The sequence below is a fragment of the Cryptomeria japonica genome, chromosome 5, assembly GCF_030272615.1.
Source record: "Cryptomeria japonica chromosome 5, Sugi_1.0, whole genome shotgun sequence".
NCBI lineage: Eukaryota > Viridiplantae > Streptophyta > Pinopsida > Cupressales > Cupressaceae > Cryptomeria > Cryptomeria japonica.
Window position 1 is genome coordinate 1,320,856 of NC_081409.1, and position 19,555 is coordinate 1,340,410.

A 19,555-nucleotide genomic window follows, 5' to 3' on the forward strand; every position below is an offset into this window, starting at 1 on the left:
TTAACATAACTCAATCAGGGTATTTAAAAAAATAAATAACCCGATCCAGTTACGATTAGAAAAATCTAAACCATACCCGATTGGGTTTTTTTATTTTTAAAAACCCAATCGGATTAATCTAATTATATTTTTTTTGTAAAAAGCAGACTTGGTCATTTTAACTCGTGGCCTCCACCAAAAATGCAAAAACCCTAAGTTATAGTGCTCAAAACCTGATCATGAATTTGGTTCTATCAAGCAAATCAAGATATTGCTTCATCACAGAGGTAAGTTTATGATTTGTTTGTGCATTTTTATTATTTTTTATTTAAAATTTTGCTTTGTTTTTTATTAAGTTGATTTGATTTTTAAAATTTGATATCAGATGCTCAACAAAACAATCCCCCTCAATAAAATATGCCTCATAATCCTCCTAATCCTTTGATAAACCATTCCCAAACCACATAGGAGGATTTACTAGGTTGTCTGACACAAATTAGAGTTACCATTTGTAATACAGTGTCTAGACTGAAGGCATCAGAACACCAACACCATGCATACCTTGCCACGACCCTAAAAACAATGGTAGAAAGTGTTGAAAAAGTTTCAAAATAAGTGATTGAATGGGATGCATATATAAATTCATGTCACAACTTTTACGCACAGTGTCTCTCATATGATGTAGTGAAAAATAATGAAATAAGCAAAGCACAAATATGTGCTCTTTTCATTGATCCTCAAACCTAGGAGACCTTGCCTCTTAATTCAAAGAGGTTTCATATACATTTGTGCAATCACATTGCCAAAAAAACACATTTTTGGAATAGGTGGTGGATGGTCTTTGACCAACCTCCTTGCAATAATCTTGAGGCACCTTTATATTTTTTAAGAAAACTATACCATGAGTTCATTCTTAATGAGATACCTAGTTTTAATACGAGGGAGTTCCAAGGTAGAGGTAGAGGCTCTACCCTAGATAGACCAAGGGCTCAATGGATACGAAAAAGAGATCCATGTAGCCTTGAAGGAGTCTACAGAGATGGAGACTCTTCAAGTAGCTACCACACTAATTGACACCATCATCCAATATGGGACACAATTATCCTAACCATTTGACCCAAATGATGGTGCAACAACACAAAATGGGAAATAGTAGGCGATGGTGTTGCAACTAGACCATCTACTTCCAACATGCCTAGCAATCACTAGTGCATCACCTGCTATGATGTGGGTTATGGGTGAGATACCATTGCACATGCAGATGGTTCAAGATACCATTAGTGCACACGTTGTGGTGCTATTTGTCAGGCTGCCAGGCCACATGATGTGGCACTCACAAATGACCTAATAGAGCAGGTATTTGTTACTTAGGTATGTTGATTTGAATTTATAATATTTTATTTATTTAATACTTTAAATTTCTAAATGTAAATATATTTTTAATTATAGTACAAATTAAACTAATGCAAAAATTATGCATTTCAAGATGTAAGCAGTAGATTTTGGTACATTGTCGACCATTCCTGCCACAACTCATGCACTTGTATCTTTACTAGAGAAATTTTTTACAATTCATATCAAAATAGAATAAGACCTCAAATTCAAATTTTTTTTTATAATGTATATTAACTTTCTAATGTATATTTATGTGGGGTTTGATATGTGTTGACTGTGGACCAGATTTCATAGGTTCATGATGCAACCATTGTGACCATTTCATTTGGCCTACAAAGCTATGATGTATTCTTCTTTGTACACATAATGTTTACAGTTTGTATTTTAAATATGCATCTCATTTTAATTTTGATTAGTTAACTTATATGCTAGCATTATATGTTGGTGGAGATTCCTCCTTTGCAAAGGTCATTTTTTAGGATAACTAATCAAAGAATGGTAATTGAGCATAATTTTAATCAAGATATAATATTTTTAAGAGCTTACACGAGTTATTGTAGCATGATTTAGATTTTATTTTTTCAAATTTATTATGATTATACACGTTCATCTATATTGATTGAGTCTAATATTTTTTGTCTTGTACATGTATAGTGATGGCTAGGATCATTTATAGCAATGATGAATGCACTTGATGATGCATTGGAAGAAGAGATGCAAGAGGTGTATATTTTTTAATTTTCTCATTTTCATGGTTATATGCACATGTACCTTCACTGTATTACAATCTAATCATTTTACATATAGGGAGCATCGATGAACAGTGTTTGTGACAATGACCTTCCATGGACCCTATATGGCTTATATGAGCCCCTCTCTCACCCTTATGTCCTGCATTCTCCCCTTCTTCTCACGTCCTCTTCCATTTTCTTCACGCTCTTTTCTTTTTCATCATCTTTCTCCCCCTTCTCTTCATGTATTCTTTTACGAGAATTTTCCCAAAAAATTAAAAAAAATTGATTAAATTCTTGAGGGGCATACCTCACCCATATCTTCACGTTGGGTCATCTTTCATCGTCTTTTACCCACTGCCAATTTTTTCGTTGCATAAAAGAAGGGCAAAATATAGACGTCTAAAATTAATTAAATTAATATTTAATTAATTTAAGCCTTTCCCCATAATTAATTAATTTAAGCCTTTTCCCATAATTAATTAATTTAGTTGTGTTTATTCTCTTCTTCTTAGCATTAATTAAATCAAATTTAATTAATCTTATCAATATAGTCAAATAATTAATCTACCAAAATTAATTATTTCCCTATTCTTCTAAAGTCATTTCAATCATTATTTCCTCTAAATCTCTAATAGTTAATTAACTTCAATTAACTAAGCTGACCATGTGATTCCTACAAACCACCTTTTCTAATCCTATCATCTAGCCTAATTAATCACCCTCTAATCATGCTTATCATTATTCTCAATTTTATATTCCTCCACTCATTATCTCTCCTTATGTCACATCCTCCTAACTTTCCCACTTGCACTCTAATCCCTCATTAACCCACCTAATCAATACCTTTAATCATTCGTGCATCCCTAATCATCTTGATTAGGGATGAGTCAACTCTTTGCCATAAATGGTTTTCCCATTCCATCTTCCAAACCTTAAATTCTACCAACTTTGTCTCTTCCAAGGAATGTCTTGAATCCTTGCACATTCTCATGCCCCCTCTTCCCAAAGAATTTTTAATTTCTTTTTTCATTTAGTCTTCCCACACATCCTTCAATTTTGGAATTTTTAATTCCTCCTCCCTTCCCCCAAGTAATTTTATATTCATTTTCTCTACCCAATGTACTTGGGGAACTCTTCCCCATGTACTTGTGGGGTGTGGAGACAAGAAATTCCATTATGGCATATCTCTTCCAAGGATCCCACACCTTGTCTTCTCACTCCTCTCCCACCTTCTTTCAATCCTAGCCCTCCATTTCAAATCAATCTTGACCCTCCATTTTGGCCTCCTCCAATCCATAAATTAGAGTCTCCTCTCCTCACAAATCATCCATCCTTTGAGTAATCTTATCCTGCTAGTTTTCTTTGAATCCATCACTCATATCATCATAATGCCCAATTATTGCGTCATACAATCCATCGTATCCACACTTGGCCTTTGAATCCAATCTCTTATTGTGTAGTGGAGAGCAATCCACAATTCCCCATCAAAAGAGAAAATCAAATCAAATGGAGCATAGGGTGCATCCACCTTATCAAGCTCAATTAGAGGAGGAAGATGAAGGTATAAGGTCATTTGCATGTTTTATGTGAGTTATTTATATTTCATGATTATTGTGTGCAACTAACCCTTTTTACATTTTTCTCATCCTCACACCATACATAAAACCCAAGGACTAATGCTCCCCAAAGAAACAATTGATATAGGTAAAACATAAAGATGAGGTTTAACTTTTACAACTATATCTAGAATTAAATCAATAAAGGGTCTTCGAATTGAACTATCATTCTCCTTCGATCAATGTTCAAGAATGAAAAATAATCCATACACAATTATCAAGAAAAAGGAAGAGTCTCAACTACATCAACTCTCATTATAACAAGTGAAAGTATGCAATTTTAAACTTAACCTTATGTATAAAAATATTAACTTTGTTTTATTTTTGGTATTACCTTTCTAGTCTATTTTTAACCAAAAAAAAAACTACTATGTAAACAATTTCATGATGTACAGCTTGTATAGATCACTGCTTGATATCCATATATATTGCTACCATAACAAGGAATTATCAACTTCCAAATCTTGAAAATTGGAACTTTTAAAAAAAATCTTTCAATTCAATATGACCAAATGGGTATGTGCACAAAGATGGTGGTTAGAAAAGTGGACACCACCCAAAAAAAACATGGAAAAACAAGCAGCGCGTACGCAATTCTAAAATTTGAAATGACCGCGTATGCACTTAGGTTTGTTTTTCTCGAGCCTAGAGAAGGTAGTGCGTACGCGCTACCTCTAGCAAAATGAGAGTGTACGCGCTACTTATAGGAAAATGAGCACGTACGCGGTGCTTGTCAAAAAAAGTTTTAAAAAAAAAATGGGTCTTATTTTCTCATGAATAGCGCGTTTTTAGTTTATTTTTTCTTCATTTTCTCTCCTAAACCACGAATGGGGTGCTAGATTTCTCCTCCAGACACTATGGATCAAGGTTAGTTTTTGTTTATTTTTGTCTTTCTTTCCCGTTTGTTCAATTTGTTTTACATTTTGAATTTAATTTCATTAATTTTGATTAGGTTTTTTCATTTTTTGTTTCAAAAACCAGATTCTTCTAATCCACAACAAGAACAACCAAATGCACCTCCTAAAAACCCACAAGATACACCCCCAATTCCTCCTTTTGACCGCACACCTGAAACATAGGAGTAATTAATTAATTAGTTAGAACAAAATACGTCTAAAATCAATAGACTGATTGTTAAATTGAAAACATCCGAACTTGAGCATCATCAATCCCTCGCCACTAGCCTAGGAATATTAGCTAGTGGTGCCATAGTTGTTTCCACACAAATTACCAAATAGGGAAACTTTAGGGATAGGTGTCGTCAATTCTATGTCGATGGGCTATCATACGAAGGACTAAAAAACAAAAATATTAGTAAACAAAAAATATGTGCCCTTTTCGCTAATCCCAAAACTGGTCAGTCATTACCTCTTAATGTAAAGAGGTTTCCCATACATTGGTGTACCAATGTGCAAATGAAGAATCTTTTTTGGCAAAGGTGGTGGATGGTCTTTGATGATCCACCTTGTAATAATTATGAGGTGCCATTATATTTTTTGAGAAAAGTATATTGTGAGTTTGTGCTCAATGTGCGCCCAAACTATTTTGACATGAGAGAGTTTCATGGTAGAGGTGGTGGCTCTATCCAAGACAGACCTGGAGCCCGTAGGCCATTACCTGTAGAGAGTCGCTGCCCCCTAGCACCCAAACCCAAGGAGCATCAAGTTGTTCGAGTAGAGTGGAAAGAGTCGATGGAGCTACAGACTCTTCAGGTGGCCACAACGTTGACTGGTGCCATCATCCAGGATGGGATGTCATTAGCACACCCTATTGTATTGGATGATGAGCCATTAGTTGCTCCAGGTGGTGACAGAGAGCCCATCCAGCATATGTGTGTCAGTTGCTCGAGGATATGCTCGGGGATAGATGATGCAACTAGTGCAGATGGATCCACATCTCATCCGTGCACAATTTGTGGGAGTATATGTCAGGCCTGCACAGCTGAGGACTTAGCACTGACAGATGAGTTGATGGACATGGTGTTTGCCCATGAGTGACAGACACAGGTGTGTTGATTTGAATTCATAGCATTTTATTTACCAGTCACTTTAAATTTGTAATTACATAAATCAATTTTCATTTATACATCGATTTAAATTGAGACAAATAATATGCATTTTAGGATGGAGCAGTGGTATCCCATACTCCTCCCCTAGTTACTACAGCTGCAACTTCGATGCCCGAGGTATAAATTTTGTAACATGTTAAAATAGAACAATAAACTTTGAATTCAAAAAAATACAAGATATACTAACTATCTTTAATGCTTGGTCCAATTTTTGGTTTGTAGGTGTTGACAAGGGACCAAATGTCCCATTGATGACATCACTCTCTCAGCAGTCGATTTTGGCCTACAAGGCTATACGGTATCATATTTTGTACAACCCTTTTTATGTATTGTTTTGATGGAATATGCAAGTCATTTCATTTTAGATTTTTAAAATTATGTTTAATTTATTATCTATATTAATATCTCATGTTAATTTTGTTTTTTTAGGGTACCCCCTCCGCGTCTAGGGCTTGTCCTAAGAAAAAGAATTCCTCGAAGATGCCAAAACGTGGGAAGAAGGTAATTGAACATATTTTTAGTTGTACAATTATTTGAAAATGTTGAAATCAAGTATTAGTTGGGGTTTGTAGATTTATTAGTGTTTTTTGTCTATTTTACATGTACAACGACCATTAAGTTATGGGGATTTGTTGAATGCACCTAATTCGCCCGTGGATCAAGAGAGGGCAGATGTATGTATCTCTACTTTATTTTCTTGATTTCATGATTATATGCACGTGTACATGTGAACTTGTGATATATTATAATCTTATAATTTTTTCATACAGGAAATATCCATACCTATTTCATCAATGGCGAACCCTCCTCCATGCACTGGAGAAGCATCTCAGGATCCGGTACACTTTTGTTTGATATGTAAAATTAATTGTTTTTAACCTACAATACTTATCATTATATTAATTGTATTTAATCTTTGAACATTTTTTGTATAGGTAATAGCGACAGTTTCTCTATCGATGGTGAGCCATCCTCAGTCCATTGGAGAAGCATCTCGGGCATAGGTATGTCATTGTTCTCTATATTATAGATTTTAAGTGTTTTTGATATATTTATGTTAGTACATTGTATTTCTTGTACATTTAATCTACAATAGACCCCTTCGCGGTATGGCCATAACGTGGATCCATTTAAGTATATCTTCAAGAAAACTCCTAAGAGTGACAAGGAGAGGAGAGCGAAAACATTAGCTCCTAGATCAGTTGATGAGGTAATCTACATTTCAATTGCAAAAGAATTATAGTTAAATGCATAGTTATGTTGTTAATTGTGAACTATTTTCAACAAAAGAATTCTAACTTGGCTTTTGAATTGTGGTTTTGTAGCCATCTACAAAGCCACATACTGCATCGAGGAGGCTTGATTTGGATGATCCACCACAAGTTTAGGATCATATAGTGTTAGTTTTGATCATAGAATGACCAATATGTGTAGATATAATCTACATTTTTATTGTATATCAATTTGGACATGGCATATGCCATGTTTTTGTAATACTTGTATTGACTTGGCAAACATGCCTTTTTTATATATATAAATGTCGATATTCGATCTAATAAATGTGTAATGAGTTCATTATTTTGTATTTGTTTTATTTTGTGGTTGTCCTTTTATAAATTTAATTGATCATTTGCCTATGTAATCAACAATATGAATATAAGCAACAAAAATATATGATATAAAACATTGCAATCGTGGAATATGATTTGATAAAATTTCTAAAATGTTGAATTAACCCTACAAAACTCCTTGTATTCAGTTCATTATTGTATATTCTTTGTATTTGGTGGCTGCCCTTTTATAAATTTAAATGAACATTTGCATATGTAATCAATAATATGAATATAAACAACAAAAAATGACAATATGAATATAAACAACAATATGTGTTTGGTCTGAGAGCACCCTCACGTTCACAATGGTCAAATTTTGTTTGTCATGTGCACAAACTGACATTGTGAGCACATCTAGGTGGGCAGGTTTACGCTAGGCATGTCACTGTCGTGCATCCCAAAGCGTCGGAATGTCGAGAGTCATACCATACCGGTGTGATCTCTCAAGTGCCTTGAGTCCAAAAAATTGTCAAAATTTGATGGATTGTTTCTTTAAATATAGGACACATATGGTCGATCTGTTTGAATTCATGGGGTTGTGTGAGGCTCCTCTACAATGGCCTATCTCTTTTTTTGACGACTCAGAGCCATTTTTAATTGGTAGCATTTTTTTGCCTGCTGCAAAAAGCGTCAGTTGCATGCAATGCAAAGTTGCAAGATTGGCTATAATTGATTTGGCTCGTCATGTGCACAAACTGATGTCGTGCGCACATCCAGGTGGGTAGGTTTATGCTAGGAATGCCCCTATCATGCATCCCAAAGCGCTGGAACGTCGAGAGTCATACCGTACCAGTGCGATCTGTTAAGTGCCCTGTGTCCAAAAAATTGTCAAAATTTGACGGACTATTTCTTCAAATCCAAGACACATATGGTTGATTTGTTTGAACCCATGGGGTTGTGTGAGGCTCCTCTACAATGGCCTATCTCAATTTTTGACGACTCAGATCCATCTTCAATTGGTAGCATTTTTTTGCTTGCTGCAAAAACCGTCAGTTTCGTGCAATGCAAAGTTGCAAGATTGGCTAGAATTGATTCGGTTCATCATGTGCACAAACCAACGTCACGAGCGCATCTAGGTGGGCAAGTTTACGCTAGGCATTCCCTTGTCATGTATCCTAAAGCACCGGAACGTCGAGAGTCATATCGTACCGGGGCGATCTCTCAAGTGCCATGAGTCCAAAAAATTATCAAAATTTGACAGACTGTTTCTTCCAATCCAAGACACATATGGTCAATCCATTTGAACCCATGGCATTGCGTGAGGCTCCTCTATAATGGCCTATCTCAGTTTTTGACGAATCAGAGCCATTTTCAATTGGTAGCATTTTTTTGCCTACTGCAAAAATCGTCAGTTGCATGCAATGCAAAGTTGCAAGATTCGCTAGAATTGATTTGGTTTGTCGTGTGCACAAACCGACATCACGAGTACATCCGGGTGGGAATTTTTATACTAGGCATACCCCTTTCATGCATCCCAAAGCGCCGAAATGTCGAGAGTCATACGGTACCAGGGCGATCTCTCAAGTGCCATAAGTCCCAAAAATTGTCAAAATTTGACGGACTATTTCTTCAAATCCAAGACACATATGGTCAATCCGTTTGAACCTGTGGGGTTGCATGTGGCTCCTCTATAATGGCCTATCTCATTTTTTGACGACTCAGAGCCATTTTCAATTGGTAGCATTTTTTTGCTTGCTGCAAAAACTGTCAGTTGCATGCAATGTAAAGTTACAAGATTGGCTAGAATTGATTTGGTTCATCGTGTGCACAAATCGACGTCACAAGTGTGTCTGGGTGGGCAGTTTTACATTAGGCATGCCCCTTTCATGTATCCCAAAGCGCTGAAACATCGAGAGTCATACCGTACTGAGGCAATCTCTCAAGTGCCATGAGTCCAAAAAATTATCAAAATTTGACGAACTATTTCTTCCAATACAAGACACATATGGTCAATCTGTTTGAACTCGTGGGGTTGCGTGAGGATCCTCTACAATGGCCTATCTCGGTTTTTGACGACTCAGAGCCATTTTCAATTGGTAGCATTTATTTGCCTGTTGCAAAAACTGTCAGTTGCATGCAATGCAAAGTTACAAGATTGGCTAGAATTGATTTGGTTCGTCGTGTGTACAAACTGATGTCACGAGCGCATCTAGGTGGGATTATTTACACTAGGCATGCCATTGTCATGCATCCCAAAGCGTCAAAATGTCGAGAGTCATACCATACCGGGGCAATCTCTCAAGTGCCATGAGTCCAAAAAATGTCAAAATTTGACGTCAAAATTTGACGGACTGTTTCTTCCAAACCAGAACACATATGGTCGATCTTTTTGAACCTATGGGGTTGCGTGAGGCTCTTCAATAATGGCCTATCTCAGTTTTGGATGACTAAGAGCCATTTTCAATTGGTAGCATTTTTTCGCCTACTGCAAAAACTATCAGTTGCATGCAATGCAAAGTTGCAGGATTGGCTAGAATTGATTCGGTTCGTCGTGTGCACAAACCAAAGTCACGAGCGTGTCTGGATGGGTAGTCTAACGCTAGGCATGCCCCTTTCATGCATCCTAAAGCACCAGAACATCGAGAGTCATACCCTACCGACACAATGTAGAAGTTGCTTGACAACTTTTTTGACAATTTTTTTGACAACAATAACAATTTTTCCTCAAATTGTATCTAGTCTCAATCTATGACCCCTATGACCCGATAATGACTCAAATAATTCTCCATGATTATACAAAAATCAAGAATGCTCATGATTGACCAGGGACACATCACATATACTCAAAACATTGACACACAAAATAGTCACAAAAACATTGTCACATATTATTCAAAAACTTGCCTCTACATATGGTCAAATCAGCTCTTGGCTATTTGATTATACAAAAAAATGTCTTACAAATCATCTCATGGGCTTTTATACAAAATTTGGCATTACAATATGTGTGATTCAGCTCATCGCCATTTTAATATACAAAATTTGGCATGTACATATGTACAAATCAGCTCGTTGTCATTTAAATATACAAAACTATGCTCCTAAACATGTAAAAATCAGCTCATGGGCGTTTATATATACAAAAAATGAATATAGAACAATTCATCAATGATTTATACAAAATTCTCAAAATCATTCTACTTTGAACCGTAGAATCAATAAAGTGAGCCTTCAAGGTCGGCTCTAACCTGTATTGTGTCAAGTATTGCCTCGTGGTCAGATTCATGAACTTTCCATAAAATCTTGTTATGAGGTCTACCACGATACTTCATCAAATGAATATTTGTTGCAACAACAAGATTAGAGAAATGAAGAATATGTCTATGTGTTTTAAAGTCCTCGAACAACCAAATATCAGAATTCTTGATATGGTATCTTCGAAGCCATGTTCTTGTCGCGACAACAGACCCTATTGGGTACTCAATACCCTCTTCATCAATGATTGTGGTTGTCAATTTTCTTTTTGGCTCAACACAACAACACGAATAGTAATCTATTCCTTCTTCATTGCTCTCTTCTGCAACAACTGCATACACATGAACTGCATTTTATAAAGTGTTAATTAATACCAAAACTAAAGCATGATGTACAACAAAATGAACCAAAAAGAATACTTGCAAAAAAATTAACTCAAAAAATCACCTAAATCGACTAGGTCGGATACATGGTCAAAATCCACTGATGTCTCCATCCGGCTCAATTGTAGTGCTTTGGGAATTTCATATGAATCAATGGGAACCAGCAGTCTACAAGACTATTTGTCAACCCACTCTTGTGATTCACATTCTTCCCATAAACAATATATGCATGAAGAGAAAAAACATACCATATGTCTCGTATAAATTACTAGTGAACTTGAATTTGAACTCATAAATGAGTGCATGTCACTCGAACCTGCAACTGTACAACAATCTAGATAGTTTTCAATGTTAGATTCAGTGATCAACCAAAAATATCTATGAACTATTGACGTACCTGGATTACCTGGACCCATCGTAGAATTACACCATCGCACAATTGTTTCTGCATCTATCAACTCAGCACCACCATCGTACTTCAATTCTTCTGTAGCTAGGGCTCTTTTCACACATGCTCCTACACCATCGTGCTCTCCCTTACAATATCCAGCATTAGTGAAATTCCAAAAATGTTGTACACCGCTTGTCATATGCATCCTTTTCAACCAATAAAACATCCTTGCATTCTTGAATTTTGTGGTGCAATTATCTGACCATATTAAGTTTCGGTTGTATCATATGTTCCTTTCCCTTAAACTATCATAGAAAACTTTAAAGCATCCTTGTACAAACTCTGATGAATGAGTATGATCATCACTTATGTAGAAGTGATACTCTCTTCCAACCTTTCTATCCTCCTATGTGCTATCATCTGCATGCATGAATGCCATGTGTACAAAAATAGAAATTTGTGTAGAGTGATAATACATAGATTGCACTTCATTTTGAGGTTGTAGTGTATAATTTTCAGCAAAATCAACGATAGAGACAATGGTGCCAAGAGGAAATGTGTCCTTACATAACTTGAATTTCTCATCTAACCATCAATCTCTATGTGTATGCATTATGTACTCATAAACTAGTTTCTCTTGAAACATTTTCATAAATTCAGCTACACATATATCATTTTTCACTAGCTCACATCTCATCAAATCTTTTCCATCTTTAACTCCATATGTGGTTGTCTTGTATTTTCTGAAAGAAACTAGTTTTGTACCAATTTCATGTGTTCTCTCCAAATGTACACATCTTGGTAAACATTGCGAACCACCACATATAGCACAAAAACCTTCCAAATAAGGTATCTTATAATAAATACAACCATCATGTCTATTACATAGCACACTTGAAATAAATTCTCTTACCGACTTAGGAGGTGCTTGTATATTGCATTCCTGCAAAACATCGTTAGTGTGCAAAGTAGAACAAATATGACAAAAAATATCATAGTGCATGGAAAATTCAATATGCATCCTACAACAACACGTGGTGCGTACATGATTAATCTTAATATAAAAAGGTTTTGCCATTTCAAAAAATCTTTCAGAAATTCTTATTTGAGGGAACTTTTGAAGGAATCTTTCATAAAATTTAGTTTGAGTCATATCCAAATAGTGTTTGACATGTGGCTCACGATTTGTAGACCCAATTCGCCTTCTAACAACATCTCTTTGGTTGGGTGAAACTCTTGTGTTGTCATGCCAAAAAACTTCAATTAATGTTCTTAGTGCATCAACAACAACCTTGTCTTTGCATGGTAGTCTACCCGAGAATGCCCAAAGAGAATTATTGTTAGGTTTTTTTTCCCGCCTCTTTAATGCTTTACTTAATGTTGATCTACTAACATTTAATGACTTACTTGTTTTGCTTATCAAACGAACTTTTTTTATTTTCTTGCTCATTATGGTTAATGTAATGACACGTCGAGTAGCATTAGAATCTTTAGTACGTGATTTTGAACCAATAGCTTGATATGCATCAAATAGATTTCTCACAATAGTTCTTTCATTGTTACTTTCAGATGATCTTAGGCCTAGAATTTTCAATGTCTCTCTAAAATTCAAACTTTTAATAATTTGAACAATTAATTGACATCTTGCGGTTTGATTTAATTTTTCAAAATAGTTTTTCCATATTCTTTTAACCATTCTTCTACAAGTTCGTTTATTCGTTTTATTGGGCATTGGCTTCAATATATTCTCATCAATGTCAATTACATACTTTGGTTTCCTACGAATGATTCTAGGAGGTGTTAACATCGGTGCATTATGTACATTCAATTCATCAAATAGAGAAGGTGTATGTTCATCATTTAATTGATTATTCAATGCGGTATCTTCTTCAATTGCATTAGGTTCATACGGTAAATCAAATGTCTCTTCTTCAATTGCATTAGGTGCATTATGTTCGTTTGGTAAATCGAATTGAGATGTTGAGGATGACATACCTTCTTCTCCCATTGTTCTCATGTCACGTAATTTCTTCATACGTTGTCTTTGTCTTTCATTTTCAACCTCTCATTATTCCATCGTTCCTCGCTTGTTCTTTCCCATGGTTGATACTGGTTGTCCTAAATAGAATCATATTACATATATATGTAAACAAAAGTTCATAAACAAACAAATAACCATAAATATGTATCTTATCACTATTTTTTGGAATCAAACTATTAAACAATCACAATACTATTAACAAAACTAATAAGAACAACAATTCAATTATTTGAAATATGCAAAAAACAAAAAATTCACTTACTTCTATGTATAAAACAGTGATAGAAGTGCAGACACAGTTCCAGTGGAGCCTTCAATGATCTCAAAAAATTCTTTTGAGGTTGTTGAGGCTCTTAGGTAGCTAAAACTATGTCTATGTACCGCGTACGCACTGTTAGTCCATAAAATGTTGGCAAGCCCAACAGTATTTTTTTCCCCATTCTGTACTAATAAGTAGCACATACGTGCTCCTAAGCCTAAAAAATGTTATCGCAAGGTAGAGAATAATGGACTTAGTACCCCGTACGTGCTTACAAGTAATAAGTACCGCGTATGCACTCCTACACCTTAAAAAAGTTATGGCAGGGCAGTGAACTAATAGGTTCAGTACCTCGTACGCGCTATTGGTAGTAGAAAAAATGTGAATGAAAAGGGAGAGAGAGAGAGAGAGAGAGAGAGAGAGAGAGAGAGAGAGAGAGAGAGAGAGGAGAGGAGAAGAGGGGGGTGGAAGGGAAGGAGGGAGAGGAGAAGGAGAGGAGAGAGAGAGAGAGAGAGAGAGAGAGAGAGAGAGAGAGAGAGAGAGAGAGAGAGAGAGGGGAGGAGGGAGAGGAAGAGAGAGAAAGGGAAAGAGGGAGAGGGAGAGAGGGGAGGAAAAGGAAGAGAGATCAAATCCAGGACACAATATGACCCTTAGAATATAATATGACCCCTAACAACATCTAAGGGGTCATATGACACTATATTATCCCTTAGCACACCATAGGACCTATAACAACACCAAATAGTGTCCTAAGGGGTCATAGAACACCATATGACCCTTTAGAACACCATATGGTGTTGTTATGGGTCATTGGTGTCCTAAGGGGTCATATGACATCCTATGACCCCTTAGGACACCATATGGTGTTGTTATGGGTCGTATGATGTCTTAAGGGGTCATATGGTATCCTAAGGGGTCGCAGGACACCATATGACCTCTTAGGAAACAATACGACCTCTAATGACACCTAAGGGGTCATATGGTGGGCTAATAAAATGATATATTAAATTTAAAGTTATGAATAGAACATCATACAATAGAATATCATTAGTATAGTTTTGATATAGCTAAGTTAGGCCATTGTCAGCATAAGAGAGACTCCAAGCGAACAAACAATGAGGCTTCACTAAAAAGCAAGTGTAAGAGCTTGACCTAACCCTAAGAGTACAACCTAAGCTCTAAAACATATGATGCTATTAAATTTGCAAGGTTATAGGATTGATCTTGATTGTGACTATATGAATTACACACTTGATTTCTTTCATGGGTATGTACCGTTCCAATCCGTTTGACAAGTGATGATCATCATATACTACCACTACCATGCATACAACAAGCTTTAATTTCTCTAGGTGACAAGTGTTGTGTAACAACATGGGAACTCTCACATACCCACCACTATCATTCTCCAGGACATCATCTATGTTACTCTCCCTCTTTCTCTTCCTACCGGTTGTTTCCTTCTAAAAAACATATTACAGGTACTCTAACTCATCATGTTGCTTTGTTGACACTATTTTCCACATCTGCTCTATTCGAGAAAAATATTGTTGCAAGTTTCCTTGTTTGTCACGGTAACGTACCTATGATTCAATTTCAAACCCTATTCCTCCTATTCAATATACACACACAAATCCATCAGTCAATTTTCTTAGGAGAGCATACATGATAAAAATCAAAGAGGAAATTGCAGACAAGAAATAAATTCACTTGCTTCTATAGAAGTGCAGACGCAGTTGCAGTGGGGTATGGAGGGAGGGAGGGAGAGAAGAAGAGAAGGAGGGATGGGGTATGTAGGAAGAGAGAGAGAGAGAGAGAGAGAGAGAGAGAGAGAGAGAGAGATATTGAATCCAGGACACAATATGACCCTTAGAACACAATATGACCCCAACAACATCTAAGGGGTCATAGGGTGTCCTAAGGGATCATTTGACACTATATTATCCCTTAGCACACCATAGGACCTATAACGACACCAAATAGTGTCCTAAGGGGTCAAAGAACACCATATGACCCTTTAGAACACCATATGGTGTTGTTATGGGTCATTGGTGTCCCGAGGGGTCATATGGAATCCTATGACCCCCTAGGAAACCATATGGTGTTGTTATGGGTCATATGGTGTCTTAAGGGGTCATATGGTGTCCTAAGTGGTCATGGGACAACATATGACCTCTTAGGAAACAATACAACCTCTAATGACACCTAAGGGGTCATATAGTGGGCTAATAAAATGATATAGACCATTGTCAGCATAAGAGAGACTCCAAGCGAACAAACAACGAGGCTTCACTAAAAAGAAAGTGTAAGAGCTTGACCTAACCCTAAGAGTACTGCCTAAGTTCTAAAACATATGATGCTATTAAATTTGCAAGGTTATAGGACTGATTTCGGTTGTGATTATAGGAATTACACACTTGATTTCTTTCATGGGTATGTATCGTTCCAAGTCGTTTGACAAGTGTTGATCATCATATACTACCACTGCCATGCATACAACAAACTTTAATTTCTTTAGGTGACAGGCATTGTGGAACAACATGGGAACTCTCGCATACCCACCACTATCATTCTCCAGGACATCATCTATGTTACTCTCCCTCTTTCTCTTCCTACCGGTTGTTTCCTTTTGAAAAATATATTGCAGGTACTCTAACTCATCATGTTGCTTTGTTGACACTATTTTCCACATCTGCTTTGCTCATTAAAAACATATTCGAGAAGAATATTGTTGCAAGTTTCCTTGTTTGTCATGGTAATGCACCCATGGTTCAATTTCAAACCCTATCCCTCCTATTCAATATACACACACAAATCCATCAATCAATTTTCTTAGGAGATCATACATGATAAAAATCAAAGAGGAAGTTGCAGACAAGAAATAAATTCACTTACTTCTATAGAAGTGCAGACGCAGTTGCAATGGGGTATGGAGGGAGGGAGGGAGAGAAGAAGAGAAAGAGGGATGGGGTATGGAGGAAAGGAGAAGGGGAGTGAGGGAGGGAGAGAGAGGGATGGGGTATGGAGGAAGAGAGAGAGAGAGAGAGAGAGAGAGAGAGAGAGAGAGAGTATATGTGTATATATATACTTAATATATTATATATTATTATATACATATATATAATATGTATATACACATATTATATATATAATATCATATTATACACATTATATATACAATATCATATTATACAATAGCGCGTACACGCTTCTTACATCATAAGTACCTTGTACGTGCTTTTGACTATTTAGGCTTGGAAATAGGTCTCGATGACAAAGCTACGGTTTGGAAGTTTGATTTCCCTCCATTTCTCTCATTTTTGATGTGTTTTATTTTATCAACTTGGTTTATCGACTTTGTCATCATCAAGTTTATACTTCATCAAGTGGGTATTTCTAAAATTGCCACCATATTTTCACCCATCTTCTGAGCTTTCTAACCATATAATTTTTTTAAAATTTGAACAACAATAACATATTATTATTGAATTTCTTTTACCAGTGTCTCCATAGTTCTCACAGACATAGGTGCACCATTTTTTTAATAACTTTTGATATACTTATCCAAATTTAAAAAACTTTATATATTATTGTAGTGCACTTGATTCTACAATTTTAAAAAATAAATTATATTTTCGATTTGTTTAGTGAAACTTATGCTTCGCGCATGAACAGGTACCTAATTTTCAGGATGTGCTCGATTGGAAAAATCATAAAAAAAAAATACTTACAAAAAATTACAAAAAAATACACATCTTCTAGTGCTCACTCTTTACTATCTTTCTGCCAAATGATTTGTCAAAATACTAAATCTAACTATGACTTTTTTGATGCGCATGTCAGACACTATGTTGTGTTTTTCAAAAAAAATCAAGGTCTGTTTTTCATGCGCGAAAGATTTGACCCGCTTAATCTTATCCAATTTTGAAAAAGTTTTTTAGTTTTGAAACTAGATTCAGAGTACTACAATATTTGTTCTTTGATTATCTTCATATCTAAAGTGGATGACTTTCAAATTTTGCCTCCAAGTTCTCATTCACCTGATTTAAGAAAAAAAGTGTCCACTTATACCCCCCTTTTTTACCACCATCTTTGTGCACTTACCCAAATATGTAATACAATTTATTTTTTAATGTTGCAAACAAGATTGTATGCGTTTAAAAGATGCATTGACAAAATATATAGACGACAAAAATACAATTCCTTAACATATTTACTTGGATATTATGCTTCTTTTTTTAGATTTAGATATTATGTAAATACAAATATTCAATTTTGAAAATAGGCTATTTTGTTGATATAATTCATATGTTTTTCTATTGTTTCACAAGATATTGTATGTATCTTACAATATGTGTAGAATAGACAAGACATTAAATAGATTAAAAATCAGCCTTAAACCACACACACTACGCAACATATTAAGTCTAGAAATGTATTCTTAGTGTAGCAACATACATTAAGCATCATATTAAGTAAAAAAAATATCAATCAATTCTGAGCATTTAACACTTTTAAGCCTAAAACTATAAACTTTTATGTCGCTGCTTTTCAGCTTGCTAGCTTGCTGCTTACACGATTTTAGCTTGCTAGCTTGCTGCCTACACAATTCCAGAATAGCATTGGGACTTCACGTGTCATTTTAGATGAGAGGGACTTACGGTGCATCTTTCTTTCTAACAGTCTTCATCCTTTGATCTATTGTTGTTGACTTCGATTCATCCATTATTAAATCTATATTTTCATAACCAGATGAGGTTCAGCGCTCATAAACATGGCCGTGACAAAGAGACCTCATGCTCTAATGCTGGCCTTTCCTGCTCATGGCCACGTTAAGCCCATGATGCAGTTTGCCCAAGTTTTTTGTGCCCAAGGATTTCACATCACTCTTGTTAATACTGAAAACATGCATGACAAAATGTTGAAGTCTGGATCGATTCAGTCCATGGGTGGGATTAGTTTCGAAAGTATTCCAGATGGCCTTCCTCCACAGCACGGTCGAACCAGCCACCAGATTGACGAGCTCTGTAAATCCCTCACAAATAGTTTCTCCCCGCATTTCGAAAAGGTGATAGATAAGTTGAATAACTCAGCAGATGTCCCTCCCTTGAGCTGCATTGTCTACAATGGAATTATGAGTTGGGCTCAAAAATCAGCCAAGAGATTGGGAATTCCCGGAGTATCATTCTGGGCAGCCAGTGCTTGTGGCTTCAACATTTACTTCTCAATGCCTCTTCTTGTGGAGAAGGGATATATTCCTCTCAAAGGTATGTGTCTTCCACCTTCATTTACAAAGGCCTTGATTTGGAATCTAACAGGATTTGTTGTCTTCCTCTTGTATGATATCCTTTCTGAAATCTTAGAAGATAAAGAAAGCATGGAACCCTTTACAGTTTATATGGTTGAAGTTTAGTTAGATAACTTCACAGAGAATTTTTGGCTACTTAAAACTAAATAATAGAGTCCAGTCCAATCCTTTCCCTCTGCAATATTCAGTCATATTTTTATTGTACCCCGCTCTTCCTTTCATTTAATGTCAAAAACAATCCTTTTCAATACTATTATAACTTTTAGTTTCTGACTTTGTTCAGACATACACTAGATTTTAATGGGATTTTTTTTTAATATATAAGGATAATTATTCAATATAAAGCAGGGTTTTTAGGCTAAAATTTTAATGATTAAGAGCCAAAGGGGTATCCATCTGCGCAATGTACTAAGACAAAATCCTAGCTTCTCTTGATGTGAACTAAAAGACCATTGATAATGTTTTGCACAGAAAAAACGGGCAATCTCTATTTTAATCTTTTGCATAGAAAAGAGAAGAGATTAAAAATACAGAACCTAATTAAAATTTGAATATATATGTGAAGTTGTTTTG

General features: G+C 35.8%; 1 protein-coding gene across 1 annotated transcript; it reads left to right on the forward strand.

The window, feature by feature from the left end:
• The first annotated feature begins 18,448 nt into the window (after positions 1-18,448).
• Positions 18,449-19,087, forward strand: LOC131073122 (UDP-glycosyltransferase 85A5-like). Its single transcript, XM_058009506.1, has one exon. It carries the CDS (start codon positions 18,449-18,451, stop codon positions 19,085-19,087), a length of 639 nt encoding a protein of 212 aa, XP_057865489.1.
• The last annotated feature ends 468 nt before the right edge of the window (positions 19,088-19,555 follow it).

What these genes read in the sequence shown, in the direction of transcription:
- LOC131073122 (XM_058009506.1), top strand. Translation starts at nt 18,449, where the DNA reads ATGGCCGTGACAAAGAGACCTCATGCTCTAATGCTGGCCTTTCCTGCT.